This window comes from Dicentrarchus labrax, unplaced genomic scaffold (genome assembly GCF_905237075.1).
Source record: "Dicentrarchus labrax unplaced genomic scaffold, dlabrax2021, whole genome shotgun sequence".
Lineage (NCBI taxonomy): Eukaryota > Metazoa > Chordata > Actinopteri > Moronidae > Dicentrarchus > Dicentrarchus labrax.
The window spans coordinates 11,879,474-11,893,728 of record NW_026136714.1 but is presented as its reverse complement, the minus strand read 5'-3'; the positions used below and the strand labels follow the sequence as shown (position 1 = coordinate 11,893,728).

The 14,255-nt window shown below is 39.2% G+C and overlaps 1 protein-coding gene and 1 long non-coding RNA gene across 4 annotated transcripts in view; one reads left to right on the top strand and one right to left on the bottom strand.

Annotated features, from left to right (window-relative positions):
• pde4d (phosphodiesterase 4D, cAMP-specific) overlaps positions 1 to 14,255 on the top strand; it is a 172,349-nt gene that overhangs the window by 28,065 nt on the left and 130,029 nt on the right. For 2 of the 3 annotated variants that reach the window (XM_051421457.1, XM_051421458.1), the window contains exon 3: positions 5,679 to 5,917. In XM_051421457.1, coding sequence (XP_051277417.1) covers positions 5,679 to 5,917 — 239 coding nt within the window. Of the gene's footprint in view, positions 1 to 5,678; positions 5,918 to 12,267; positions 13,172 to 14,255 lie in introns of those variants that run through there. The other variant, XM_051421456.1, reaches the window with a different exon arrangement.
• LOC127375544 (uncharacterized) lies at positions 5,141 to 12,951 on the bottom strand. The gene is made up of 3 exons (XR_007887380.1): positions 12,884 to 12,951; positions 8,756 to 11,779; positions 5,141 to 6,842 (listed from the first exon to the last, which is right to left on the bottom strand). It is a non-coding gene; the product is annotated as an uncharacterized LOC127375544 (long non-coding RNA).

Genomic DNA, 14,255 nt, shown 5'->3' with positions numbered 1-14,255 from the left:
TTTTATGCATTTCATGAAATTCAGAGAATTGTTTTTTCAAGTTTTATTTTTGGCCTTTTGTTGATAGAGACAGCTGTAGAGAGACAGGAAAGGTGGGTGGAGAGAGAAGGGATGACATGCAGCAAAGAGCCGCAGGTCAGATTCGAACCCGGGCCGCTGCAGCAACTCCATATATGGGTAAACTGCATACGTGCCATGCGAGAATTGAAAGCTTGAGGCGTAGCAGCCGCAACTAAGGAGGCAGGGTTTAGCAAACAGTTACAACAAATTTCTGTTTCAGTTTGTTTTGTACAACTACTGTCCAAAAAATTAAAACATTTTTGTTCAGCATTGTGCCTGCTGATTTAATCAAATCTGATCCATTACCCGCCCTGTCCAAACAGTTCGGACGGGCCACCAATGGATTGGCATAGATTGGCAAGTACACAGAGAGCACAGAAGAGTCACAGCAGACCAATTAACCTTTCACTGATCCCACTTATCAGAAAGAGACACTTCAGGCATTACGAGAGACAGCACAAGTGAGTGAAAATGAAGGACTGTGTATATAATCTACACAAACTCACACACGCGCACATACACACACGCACACACACACGAACACACACACACACACACACACACACACACACACACACACACACACACACACACACACACACACACACACACACACACACTGTTAGATGTCCTAACCTTTGTACTCTCTGCTGTCTCTTGTGTCATACTTCTCACCCATGGGCTTTAACTTTCACATGCCATTATTTTTTTTCTTTTCTTTTCTTCTGGGAATCTGTTTATTAGTTACATATTACTCTTTTATTAAATTGTCCTTTCCTCAGATGTCAAGTATAGATCAAGGAAGAAACACCACAAGACACAAACTGAATTTTGAAATCTTTATATATTGACTATCTCTGTAAAGGAGAATATTCATGTGAATTAGTTTAAGATAAAGCTTAACATTCTTTTTCTTTTCTGATATTCTGGTCTTTTCACTTTTACAAAAAAAAATTTGGACATCAAATAAAATAAAATACAGAAAGGCAAGCAATAATGAATTTCATAAATCATTCATAGAGTGATTTAATAGGCTAAAGTGTATAAAAGCAGTACCCTGTATCACTATAAGAGTGACAAAAAGGGCCACTACATCACTTGTTTAATAGTCTTTCAATATACTGTCAAAGGAGTTCCAAATTAATACTGACTTACCTCCATTGACTCATTAGATCTATCATCCATCTGCTTTACCTTCAGCCTGCTGAAAAGTGAGAGTTAATCATGTTGGCTCCCTCGTTCCCCTCTGTAAACCACCGTATATGGCAATGGGTCTAATACAGGTAATTATGTAGGAATGAGAGGCTCAATTGCTTCCTGGATGAAGATTGGCATCTTGATGGATGCAGGGATGGACATGCAGAGAGGGGGTGAGGTGCTTGGCTGTATGGTGGAGGGTGAGGCAGAGCAGTCACGACAAAGAGGGGCGACAAACACATTTACACACACAGACACCTACACACAAGTCAGTGCTCTTAGAGGTCCTTCTGGTCTAATAGAGATGTATAATGCTGTATAGTGCTAACTGCCAGGATAATTCATTTGTTTGCACTTAGAGGGCAAATAGGTGTTTTTATTCAGCCGGCTGCCTCAGGCCATGCATGCGCCAATGAGCACCTCTGCTTGGCACAGCAAATCAATCTACTGTATGAAATCCTGCAACACACAAAACAGGCCAAAATAAGCAGAAAGCAGGGAGTTGGTTTCAATTTGGTATTGTTACTAGATTATTGTAAGAAAGGCCAACTTACCGAATAGTAATTTTCACCATGAAAGTACAATATCAGCTAATCAGATTGCTGCATTATTTGCTGATTTTGTGGACATGTCTTGTAGAGGAACCTTATGTGTGTCAAACATTGGTTTTAGAAGCCTTATTACCACATGGTGTATATTTCATATGTTGTGTTTTAATCAAATTACAACAAACTAAGCACTGGAAACTTTGAGACAACAGTACATACATATCGCATGCATCACTGTAGGTGGGGTGTCAAAAAGGACCCAACAGCAATTTTATTTTTAACCTGGCCATTATCTTTAGGCAAACCCGGGCTTTTATCTGTACCTGAGAGTCATGTTGTGTGTAGAAAGGAGAGGCCCTATCTGTACTCATTGAAAAGGCATCTAATGTAGGGGTACCACCTATAAGAGAGCTATGTGGAATGTAAATGTTAAAGGTTGACCCTAACTTAACAGGGGAGCCTTGTTATTCATGCAGAACAAATGAAAACTCCTCATGGGTTTGCGGCAAGATTAAAGGCACAGAATCTACCTCAATTTATCATGCTGTCTCACCAGCTCACTCCATATGTGTGTGTGCTTGTGTATTCAAGTAAAGTCCTGAATCAAAGATCCTGGAACCACTCAATACGCAAATAACTGATTACCTCTGTGCTGTCCCTAGGGACAGTGTACCTAAGAAACTCAAAATTGAGCGTCTTCAATCCGAGTCTCTCTATTCTGTGTTCTACAAGACGAAATAAATAGCCTCTTGTGCTGGAGGCCAATACAAAGCAGGTAAAATTCCGGGTGCATAAATTCAGTAGAAAAGTTGGACTATAATGTAGAAGACCTTGCCTTGAACCAGTCTTATTTTTAAAGGAGAGGCTCTGCTGCTGCCGTCACTGCAACTTTTCTGATAACCACTTAATGATATATTGACCACCTGATGTGTTTCCTCCAGGTTAACTTGCTACTGTAGAATGAGTTTTCTCTCCTCTCACACTGAGCTCATCTCAGATGTACACAGTCTGAGCTTTCGGATGGCTCTTTCCTCCAACGGAAATTCATTTCATTTTTTTCCCCTCCTGTCTTGACCCGATTGAGTCTTCTTTATAGGATTTTCTGTTTGAACCTTTGTTATGTCTGCAACAGTAGCAGAAACTCATATTCACTGTATCTTTTCATCTCTTACAATTGATTTGTTTTTATTTTGTAACATCCCTAACAGTCATAATTCCTCCCAAAAGTGTTTTACATTCGCACCTGACTTATCTTTGATTATTCTCTCATTATTAATTTTTAATGTGATACATACAGAAATTGTAAGTACATAAACTATTCCTAAAGCTGCATGCAAGAGGTACATTGAGATGTGAATTGTTTATGTGCAAACATACCTTAAAAAAACATCACAAAACATAAGCACAATTATTCTATGTTGTAAATAAAAAAACAAGAAGAAAGGCTGCAGGAAATTATTTGCAAGGGAACTTAATAGTGGTAAACTTTAACTTAACCTTAACCAAAGGTCATCAAAATAACTGTAGCAACCGAGGAGTGGACATAATTAACCAGAGAAATATGGAGGGTTTAGGACAAGTTCACCTACACAGACACATAGTGGAAAATAGGGCTGTGTGTTGGCGATACGATACATGCCATGATACAGAGGTTACGATTCAATATATTGTGATATAATGCATTACTGCAAGCTAGGCAATATATTGTGATATCATTTAAAAAATCTAATTTTAGGAAAAGGGTCATAGTATAAAGAACACACCAACCTGTAACCAGAACAGTGGAGTCTGAATTTGTATCACAGGGGCTGTAACATCCAATATTATGGCCCTCAGTTTATGTTTACAACACAAAATAAAATATGATGTGATGATGATGACTTTTTAAAAATATTTTCCTACAACCCCAGTGGAAAAAAAGAAACAATTAACTATATAATGCAAATAAAACTTGTTAGAAATATATATTGAAATAAAGATGGTATTTACACGCTTTTCGTATTTACTATAAAAATATTAAATGACATGCCACCATGACAGCAAAAATGTTAAAATATGCTCACTCAAACAATTAAAAAAGTGGTGTTGTAAATTTGTTCTCTATGAAAACATTTAATTATTTTAAGTGTTAGCGCTAATTGTGACTATGCTAACAACTAAAACCACTGACACCACTTTGTGTTGGCCAGCAGTATCAGACTATTAAAAAATTATTTTATAATGCATATGGTATGACAAGTGATAAAATCATCAAATACTTAAGACAGCATTAATTAAAAAAAATATAGCCACGTGGGGGCAGGAACCCATGAATATCTTAATAATATATATGAAAGGCCCATGGTCAACCTACAGTACACAGGTGTTTTCACTTATTTCCTTGATTAGAGCTGTCTGAGGACTTTGCTGGCTGTAGAGACTGTGCTTGACTGTCAATCGGACATTCAGATTAGCTTTGTGTCACCTGTTAAGGAGGTCCTGGGGAACGTGGGAGAGGTCACACCTTCATCGTCTAATCAGTCAGAGTAAGTGGAAACACGTCTGTGGGTCTGCAGGGCCTTAAAGTATTTACTGTATGGCTAAACTGTTAGATAAAAGCCGGCTATTTACACATTAAGCAGACACAGAGCAACGTTAGCATTAATATATATATTTTCCCTCTCGCTTTGTTTATGTATCAAGTCTTGAGATATATATCAGGGTCTTTAGCTGCTACTCTGCTAGTCAGCTAGTCGCTATCTTTCTCAGTTGATGCCGGGGATTATTTTTATCACAGCTTTTTTTGTTGAGAACAGCTGAAAACGATGCTGCTTTGAACCAAAATAGTACATTTGTGGGACGTAGAACCAAAACATGGAGCTGTAAGATGGCAAAAGACTTGGTAGAGGTGAGGGAAACTGCTGGTTTGCTAAGTCAAGCAAACCCTTTCAAATATGACCCATTGTTCAAATATTATATACACTCATCTGGAAAATCCAACATTCTTAAAGGAATCCAGAAATGAATCTTCCCTATTTAGCATCTGCCCTGTGGCTTTATCCCTTGTAGACAATAATATGCACTTAGTTGCCAGTTTATTAGATACACCTAAAACCAATGCAGTCTACTACAGTCCTCCAATAAATCCAACATTCATGAAAGGTATTATGTTCAGTTTTTGTTGAAACTGTTTTAGAGAGGTGTTTAATCAACTTTACGATTATTTCGAGGACATACTTTGTGCTGCTGTTAACACAGAGAGGTGTTTCTGGTTTTTAGCCATTGAAAAATGGGTGTGAATAAATAAAAAAGTGTATTTTCCACAGAAGTTAATGATGCCCTAGAGATCTCAAGAGAAGAGAGTGACAGTTGTGCTTTAATTAACTTATTTCCTAAAACAAGGTCAACAGTCTTTTTCACAAAAGGTTTCTTGATTAACAAATGGTCAAATATTTTTTTTTTTTACCTGACAGTAGTAGCTAGATTAAAGGCCATTAGGAATAATTCTCCATGCCGTTCAACATAATGTATCACATGAGGCAGCTGGGTGTCTTTTAAATTGTAATGGGCTTTTCATAACTAGAAGAACCTTTGACCTTGAGCAGATAAGGCAAAATGGTGCTTAAACAGGCATACATGGGTTGTTATAGCCTTTTATGGCCATATCAAATAAAACATTTAATTACACTCTTGGACACGTTTTCAAACCAAACATTGCACACCTTGAAGGTAATAACTGTATTGTGCATGCACCATCTACTGGCCCTACTGTTTACACTACTAATATGTGTATACCCATTTTCATTTTCCATCTTCTGTTAAATCCCTGTTAGGACAGTTTATGTCATTTCCTTATTCTGTTTCTGATCTGGTCCTTCTTTCCTTTGCATTCAGGTGTCCGATGATTCATCCGACTCGCCAGAGCCGGGGCCAGTCACTTGCATGGAGCCCTTCATGGTGCGGAGGCTGTCTTGCCGGACGGTCCAGTTGCCCCCTTTGGCCTTCAGGCAGGCAGAACAGTACTACTGTGACCGCAAACCGGAGTCAGACACAGTCACAGTTCCACCACGGCCCACAACACTGCCACTACGCACCCCACCACTCATCGCCATCACCTCCGCTGACACTAGCAGGTAGGACGATGTGGAAGTGTGCGTGTGTCTTTTCACTAACAAAATGTCTTTTAGTGGAATGGATAATTCAAGAAGGTGGTGAGTAGAGCGGAGTGGTTTGGTGGATCAATACCTGCAACTGTTTGAAGTGACTGAAGACATATCACTTGCTTATTACCTAAACTGTTGAAATGTGTATTTTAAACATTTATTGGCGGTTGTGAAATGTTTTAATTCATCAGCTACAAATTGTATGTAGTTTACATGCTTGAAATATCCTTGTAGCTGAATTCTTTAATAATGGAAACATTTTCGTGGAGTGAAGGGAGCGTGAGTGGTTTGATGCAGTTACTCAGTCCGCCATGGTTTTTGGTTTGAAAAAAAGTCTTAATTAACCCAGAATTTGTGGTAAATGAGTCCTACTCAAACATCCCCTCGAGACATGTATTAAGACATAAAAGTAGTCTGCTTGGAACAATAATATGTGGTTGATTTCTTTCTGCAAAAAAAGTATAATTTCCACATTAAAATCTTTAAAAAGGCCACCTTCTCCTTCTACCCTTCTACTTCCTCTTTCTTATTCAACAATCTATGATTTTGCTAATTTAGTCAATTTCTTCATTTTCCTGCTGGACACACTAGTGGCTTCAAGTTTCTATATCACACTGGACTAGAATGGACTTCCGAACTACTTCAAAAAGGAGAGGCTTAATTTTTGAATTTAAGTGCTATCTGCACGATGAAGATGATAAATGTGAAAAGTCTTTGGTGATTTGACCCCATCATGACATCATCATATTTGAAGGGGTTGGTGAAACCGTGATTAGTATGGGAAAGCCCCTGATGAAGTCTAGACACTGGTGGTTGTGGTGGTGATGAAGGAATAAAGAGAATGCTGGAGATCTGGATGTGATGAAGAGTGGAGTGGAGTAGCAGCTGGAAGCAGCTGAGGATGAGAGGAGAAAGGATTTAAAGTCTGACAGCAGTAACATGATTGGCTGGAGGAGGTTGTGGCTGAGTCTGATTGTTTTAACTGAAGAGTAAACGCCCATTACCATCTGATTAGAAAGGAGAGTTGTGAATGAATAGGGGATTAAGTAGAAGGTCTTCCTGATTGAACTTATGCTGAGCTTTATTTGTGGTGTCACAAGTCATGTTTGTAGGCCCTGCCCCTAAAATAACACAGAGGTTTATTACTTTAAGCAGATGAATGTGAGAACATCTTTCTAGTGTCAAACGCTGCACATACTTCATTCTGCAGCTCAAATATCAAACTGTAGGATAAAGAAGAAAACTGATTTGGTGGACTTTACTTCACTTTAAGTGAGTAAGTACTAGACAGCTTTGTGCAATGGATGAATTTAAAAGTCTATATGAAGTTTGACTACTACTTTTATTTATCTATCTTTATGGCCCCATATGTTGTCAGAAATGAAGCCCAGAAGACAAACAATGTGTCCACTCCAATGGCTCGCATTAAAATATGGGGCAGCTATAGCTCAGGTGGTAGAGAGGGCTGTACATGAATCCTAATAATGTTAGTTCACTGTGTTTGTAAAATCAAATAAATGTAATGTAATGTAAGAAAGGTTGTTAATCAACAGTCAACTCTCATTTTGCAGATGTCTGAGTCTACATAACATAATAAAGACAGCTTTCAAATCAGTCTCTCTTTTCAATAGCCACATGATCATACCTTCACTTAAAAAACTAAAATGAAAACTGAAAATACACATACAGAACTACAGAATGTTCATTGTGATGGAATTACTATCCTATGGTACTTTCAAGTCCCTGCAAATAGAGTCTCTAGATTGAAATTACCAGGAAACCAACGGCTGTCTGAAAGGTAGGAAATCAATTACGTTGTGATTTGGAAAATGTTTGGCAGTAATACAAAATGTGCTTGAATAACATACAAACCACTGGTATTTAAATTATCCCAGACTCGCTACATCCTCCAAGGAGTGTGACTCATCAAATAACTAGGCCTAACAGATTTATGTTTGTCACCATTGTCACTTACTAATATAAACACAGGGAATGTAATTCACAATTTAAAACATGATAAACAAGATAAAAGCAACCTCTCACAGAAAATTACAGTAAAGATCTCTCCCTTTCTGTTGTGGATTTGATTAATCCACAGCACAGTAGTCTTGTACACGTCAGTTATTTATTTTTAACTATAATTATCCGCTTCAGAGTGACAATTTTTGTAACAAAATCGTACAGGCTGTTGCTCTCACGTCTCGCTTTTAGAGGTTATGAAAATACACATTTAGTTTTCTCAGTTGTACGACACAGCATGTATAAGAAATGTTCAGCAGTATTACTTTTAGTGTGCGCTCAGTCTCTCACGCTTGGAAAACATAACCATACAACAACTGAGAGAAGAATCACACCCTATCCGGAGAATGCTGGTGATTGTATCAGAGTGGTTTGGATGAAATGAGGTTTGGCAGAGACAGACCAAAGCCTCCAACCAGCTTGATTCTCAGAGGGCAGACAGAAAACAAACACACCAAACAGCATTCTGTATTAAACGCAGTTGTTCAGTGAGACCTCATAATGTAACTTGGCAAATGGTCCAGAAATATATCCAGACAGCTGGAAGTAGCATATAAATTCAGTGGTCACACCTATCTGTCAGTGGAAAAATCCCATTTTCCTGGGTTAGTATTTTACATGGAAACAGATGAGAGTTAACTTGTCAATCAAAGAGAAAGCGCTGCTCCTTTGACTTGTCTTTGATCGTGATGGCATGCTTCAAAAGGCTCTGTATCTCATCAGTATTGTGCTACCTGTATAACACAGTTCAATGGCTCATCATGTGCCAAAGAAAATGCATCAACTTACTATTTTTCCCCCCTTTACTTGTTCCTGTCTTGTCCTTCTCTCTCTCTCTCTTTGGCAAGTATGACAGGACCTGCAGTGTCTCACAGAGCGAATAAACAACAGAGAAATGAGTAGTGATGTACAGCTTATTAACAAGGCCTGAGCTTGTTAAAACAGCTCATGTTATTAGTAGACTTGGAAGACAGACTTTAAACAAGAAGAAAGTGTTATTGACTTGTAGACTTCTTTATAGGGGGAAAAAAAAAGCTGGTGTCTCTAAATTACATTTTCAAGGAGGCAGGGCAATTGTCATGGCAGCTCTGATGTACAACAGTGCTGAAACTGTTTCCTCTGCTTCAGAATTGCTGTTTAAATATCCAGAACTTGTTGAGTCCAGGAAATAGAGTATTGTATAGTCTGTAGCCTGATGCTTCTCAGATCTACATTGTTCATAACACTGTCTATTGTCTACAGACAGAAACTGCTACCCCTAATGAACATAATCAATACTGAATAATTCACTTGAAGTCATTGTGATATGCCAAACACCAAAAAGTGTCAGGTATTAGGTGTAGAAGCAGCCCATCCTCCCTAAATAATTGCCACTAAACTTTTATCCGAACTTCAGAAAAGGGCATACTTTTCCCAAGTGTGCATGACTGACCACTCACATTGGCTGGATAAGGTCTGGGTAATTTGAAAGGTGGTTGTGTGATTGTTTGAAGGGAGACAAAGGCAGGACAGGCCAGTCACCGTCTCCTTTGCATTATGTCATTGCCTTTTCTTGTCTTATCTTTTTCTTGGAGAACTTCAAAAGCTCAAAAGTTTGTCATCTTAGTTTTCAAAACTATTGCCTGCAGAACCTTAAAAAGAAAAAACACAATGTGATGTGAAATCAAAGTGTTTTGTTTTGTAATGTAGTATAATGCTCGGAAACAATGTTGGGTTTGAATTGTTTTGAATTTATCGTAATTCAGAACATTCTGACTGCAAAGAACTCCTACCTATTATAGCATCAGTCATGTTCTATCATTTTGACACCACATCAGGCCAATCTGATTGCTTTCATAAAAGAACATACGAAGTAAGAAAATGGACTGTAGGGAGAAAAATGGGTGATAGGAAGAATTTTAACAAAGGCCATACATCTTAACTTTGCTTCAAGCTTGGTTCATCTATAATTCAGCACAGCGGTGAGGAAGAAATATACAGTTGTGAAACATTAAGGATGAAAGACATGTGGCACTAAATGCTCCAACTGGAACTTTTGAGTGACTTTAGTGTCATTAACTTTGTATGCGGCTAAATGAGAGTACTGCAGTACTAATGTCAAGAAGTAGCACGAAGCAATCCACTACCCTTTTTATTAGATACTCTCATAATGTAAATACAGAACAAAGATTCTGTCCATTAAACAGGACCAGTGCTATCGTCTTTGCCTCACCTCAGTGACTAGCAACCACTTAGTATCTACCTACAGTATCACAGCTTTTGTTTAATCTCTAGCAACATTTTTATACATAATTTATAGCCCTCAGTGCTGATTGTGCTGGTAGATTCAAGTTCTAAGAGTGCCTGATTTGCTGGTACTATAAATAATGTAACAGTGGTACATAGTGGATGAAGTTTTGTTTACAAACATTTATACATACACACACATTAATAATATTTAATTGTATTGCAGACGAGGCTCGCAGATGAGCACAACTCATTACAATGCATCAACAAATGGACTGACTAAAACACTAAACAACAGATGTCCATTATGTTATTAATATGTGAAAAAGTGTTAAGATATACATTTATACTGACAAAGGCTGTTCCAATATCAATATTATTATTGGATATTGGCTCAAAACACGCTATCAGTGCATTGATTTCACACAACACTAAAGGTCATCCCAAGAGTCGCATACATTATGTCAGAGATCAATTGGAAGTTAACTGTTTTTCTTTCTTCTTTTTCTCTCCTATTTATCTCTAGAAACACATAAGTGCAAATTATAGATACAGACACAATTCCACTTTCTCTCCGCAGAGACCACTTCCAACACCCAAATCAGTTTATTGGTAGAAACTTATATTGACCCGCTACCAGTGCTGTTTTTTCTTTTTAATTAATAATCTGTACAGCTCACCATGTGGAACTGACTGGGGTTATTCTTCTATGTATAAGATAAGATGAGGCTGCAACTAGACACTACTTCTTAACTATAAGTATAAACATACACAAAAAATATTCTGGAAAGCTTATAAAATTGTGTTCTGACTAAGAAACTACTTTTTGAATTGATTGAAAAAGTTAATGCTGGTTCTGATAGAAAGTTGTCAGAGCCCACAGTGCATCACAGTTAGTTGCATATGGGGCTGCGTAGAACAGTCAGGGTGCCCAGGTGGTCATAACGGTATGGCTGATCGGTGTATATCAAAACATATTAATGATTTATTATGTTCATCATGCTGACTGAGAGGTTTGAAGAACTCATCTCATATTTACTACGAGCAGATTTATATTTCAATAGATATGTTTGATGTTTATAACGGTATTAAGTCCAGTGACAAAGATAAATGCAAGGTGTGCTAATTTAAAAAGTTACCCATCCGGTATCTGTTTCGTGAAGGTGACTGCATGCTGGGATACAGTCTTCTCCATCACATAGTGCCGGAGCGAGCAACGGAAAACAAATTACATGAATATAAAAATGAAGTTTGAGGTCAGTTCTCAGTATGAGCTGTGTCAGTGTATCCTGCGGCGGAAGTATTGTCAACTTCAGGTGAAGGTGGACCAACACAAAGTCCACACATGAGCTGCTCATGTGTGCATGCATGTGCTCCTGTTATCTTTGCTCTGTGTGTTGTTGCGCCACTATTACAGTTACCTACCACTTCTATTTTCAGTCACCTTGTTTTGGCCATTACATTTCTGCTGTTAAAGCAGGAGAGACTGCATTCCCCACATTGTTTCCCGAGTAATGGGCTCGAGCTGCAAGGTAGGTGTGTAGGGAGAGGATGGAAGCCTTCCATGAAAGTCCCCTTTCCCTGGAACTGATGATAAACAGAACAGAAAAGGAGAGACTTCACAAGGTGGCTGAATGTTTGCACTCCTCTCTATCCCATGGACATCACAGGCACATGTACACATCCTGTAATAACCCACAGTTTGATTAATAACCGTGAAGGTGAGCTTGTTTTACCTGCAGTGTGTTTAATGCCTGCTGTTACAAAGAAGTACCTAATTTGGTCAATTCTACCCAGTGTATGTCCACTTCTACAACACTAAAAAAACTGATCTTTTTGTGAGAAACCTCTCTCTGGACTATTGGATCATAAAACGCTGTTGTTATATGATTTAACCACCTGGCTCTCTGCCCACTCCCACCTCCTGCTTTTCACTCATGGAGGCTTTCAGGGGAGGTGCTTTGGGTGGGTCCCTCATGTTTAATGGATTATCCTGTTCCCTATATCCCGTCGCCGCTTGTTCCTGCAGGGGACTTGAGAAGGGAAAGATAGAGTTGTCATGTCTGGATGGTTTTACGCATACAGTGCGTCTAGTGAACTACAGCCGCGTGGGGTTAAAGAAGTTTGCATGATATTGACTATCCGCCCGCGTGGACTGTCCTGTATTGAACATCTCGCACTGCAGCACCAAGACAAGCACCTTGCTGAAATGGGCGTGTGCGGAGAAAGCGGGGAGCACTTGGAAATCAGACTCTATTGAGTTTCTCCTCACCTGACTCAGGGACAGTTTCCCCTTTCCAAACCGCAGTTAGGGAGGTTTACCTCGGGATGCGTAAATGGATTAATTTTTGATTCTGCCCAATGTGTTTCTGCAGGGCAGTGAGGATAAAGTTGATCGAGTTAAACTCATTACGTGAGCTCCAATAAACAAACTGGACGCGAAGCACCCAGATTAACTAAAAAGTTGTCTCAATTACTTCGAGGGTTATAATTTTTTCTTCGGGGCTATTTTTTATTTTATTTCATATTTTTAAAAATTTCTGATAACATCTTAACTTGCCGTGTTTTCAAGCGACCCCCTCCCCTTCCATCACCTTTCCCCGGGTCATTCCATTTGAATGCTCCTAAAGTGTTTATATCTTTAAAAAATATATATTTTAAAACCAACTTAGCGAGGAGGATGGACCCTACCTGCGGGAAAGTGGGGACTGCGTCCTTGGTCGCCGGCGGCGGAACCGGCGTGAGTGCGAAGGCGCCCAAACATCTGTGGAGGCAGCAGAACCAGGCAGCGATCTCTCCGCTCCACCACGCGCTGGTAGTGCGCAAGAACGACCGAGTGAGACAAAGAGGCTTTTCGGACACCGAGAGATACCTCAACCCGAGGAACATGGACCGGACTTACGCAGTGGACACGGGGCACCGACCCGGGCTGAAGAAATCCAGGATGTCGTGGCCGTCGTCGTTTCAAGGTCTTCGACGGTAAGGGCAAAAGGGAAACTGCTTTTCTTCATCTTGTGCCTCTTTCTAATTCCCCTCGATGAAGATGGGCGTTGTGTGCTTGACTGACGCGTGATAGCGGATAAGTGTTTTTGGCTCGTATTTACTTCGAACTTTCAGGACGTTATACTACATTTTATTTTTTATTTTTTTTATGGGCTCAGCCCATGTTCGACCTCTGTTTTACATCACTTTTTGTGTCACACTGTCGGAAGCATTCACTATGTACACTATTGTAGTGGCAAAGAAAGGATGGATAAAGTATATGGTTGCTCCGTCGATAGCGAAAAGGACAAAAAAAAAATAAAAATAAAGAAACAGACACAGTTATCGTCCTAAGAGCATTGCGGTCAGGGCTCTTTTCACACTTAGACCCACTATCCCACAACTTCTGTTTAATATATTTATAATTACTGTATGCAGTTTAATTTAGGTCAGAAAGATGTGTCAGCCTGAAAAGGCACATTTCCTGATAAAGAAAAAAAAGTAAAAAAGGTTTAAGTGAGTGGTAGCTATATGCACAATTATCACAGGCTTTTATGTTTATGTTTTTATCTGTTAGTTAGGGTATATCTGGCACTCTAGTCAGACAGAGATGCACTTAGTGTAGAATGAAAAAAGAGGCTGATGGGAATGAAAGGTAGGCGTTGACCAGAGGTAGGGTCACAGGAAATATTCATAGGTGCATTGCCCTGGAAACATCCAGTGTTCTTTAGTGATCTTCAGAGATTCATACCACTTAGCTTTAGGATCACTGGATAGCCCCAGTGTTCATGTTTGTAAGTGAAAGGACTCTCTGGTCTCTGTGAGGGAAAGTGATACAGTAGGAGGGCTTTCATCATCACTAATACATGGTGACCACATTCCCTGAAATGACACTCACAATAATCTGACTCACTACACATGACAACAGGGATAGTCTTTGTGCATGTATGACAAATCCTGGGTCTTAAGGCGTTGCTTGCACCGTAAGTATTTAACCAGAGCAGCTACTGTGAAATGATGGCAGTAATATTTGCAGGAACAACAGTTTCAGTGAAGCCATTCTGCGTACAGACAGGCACAA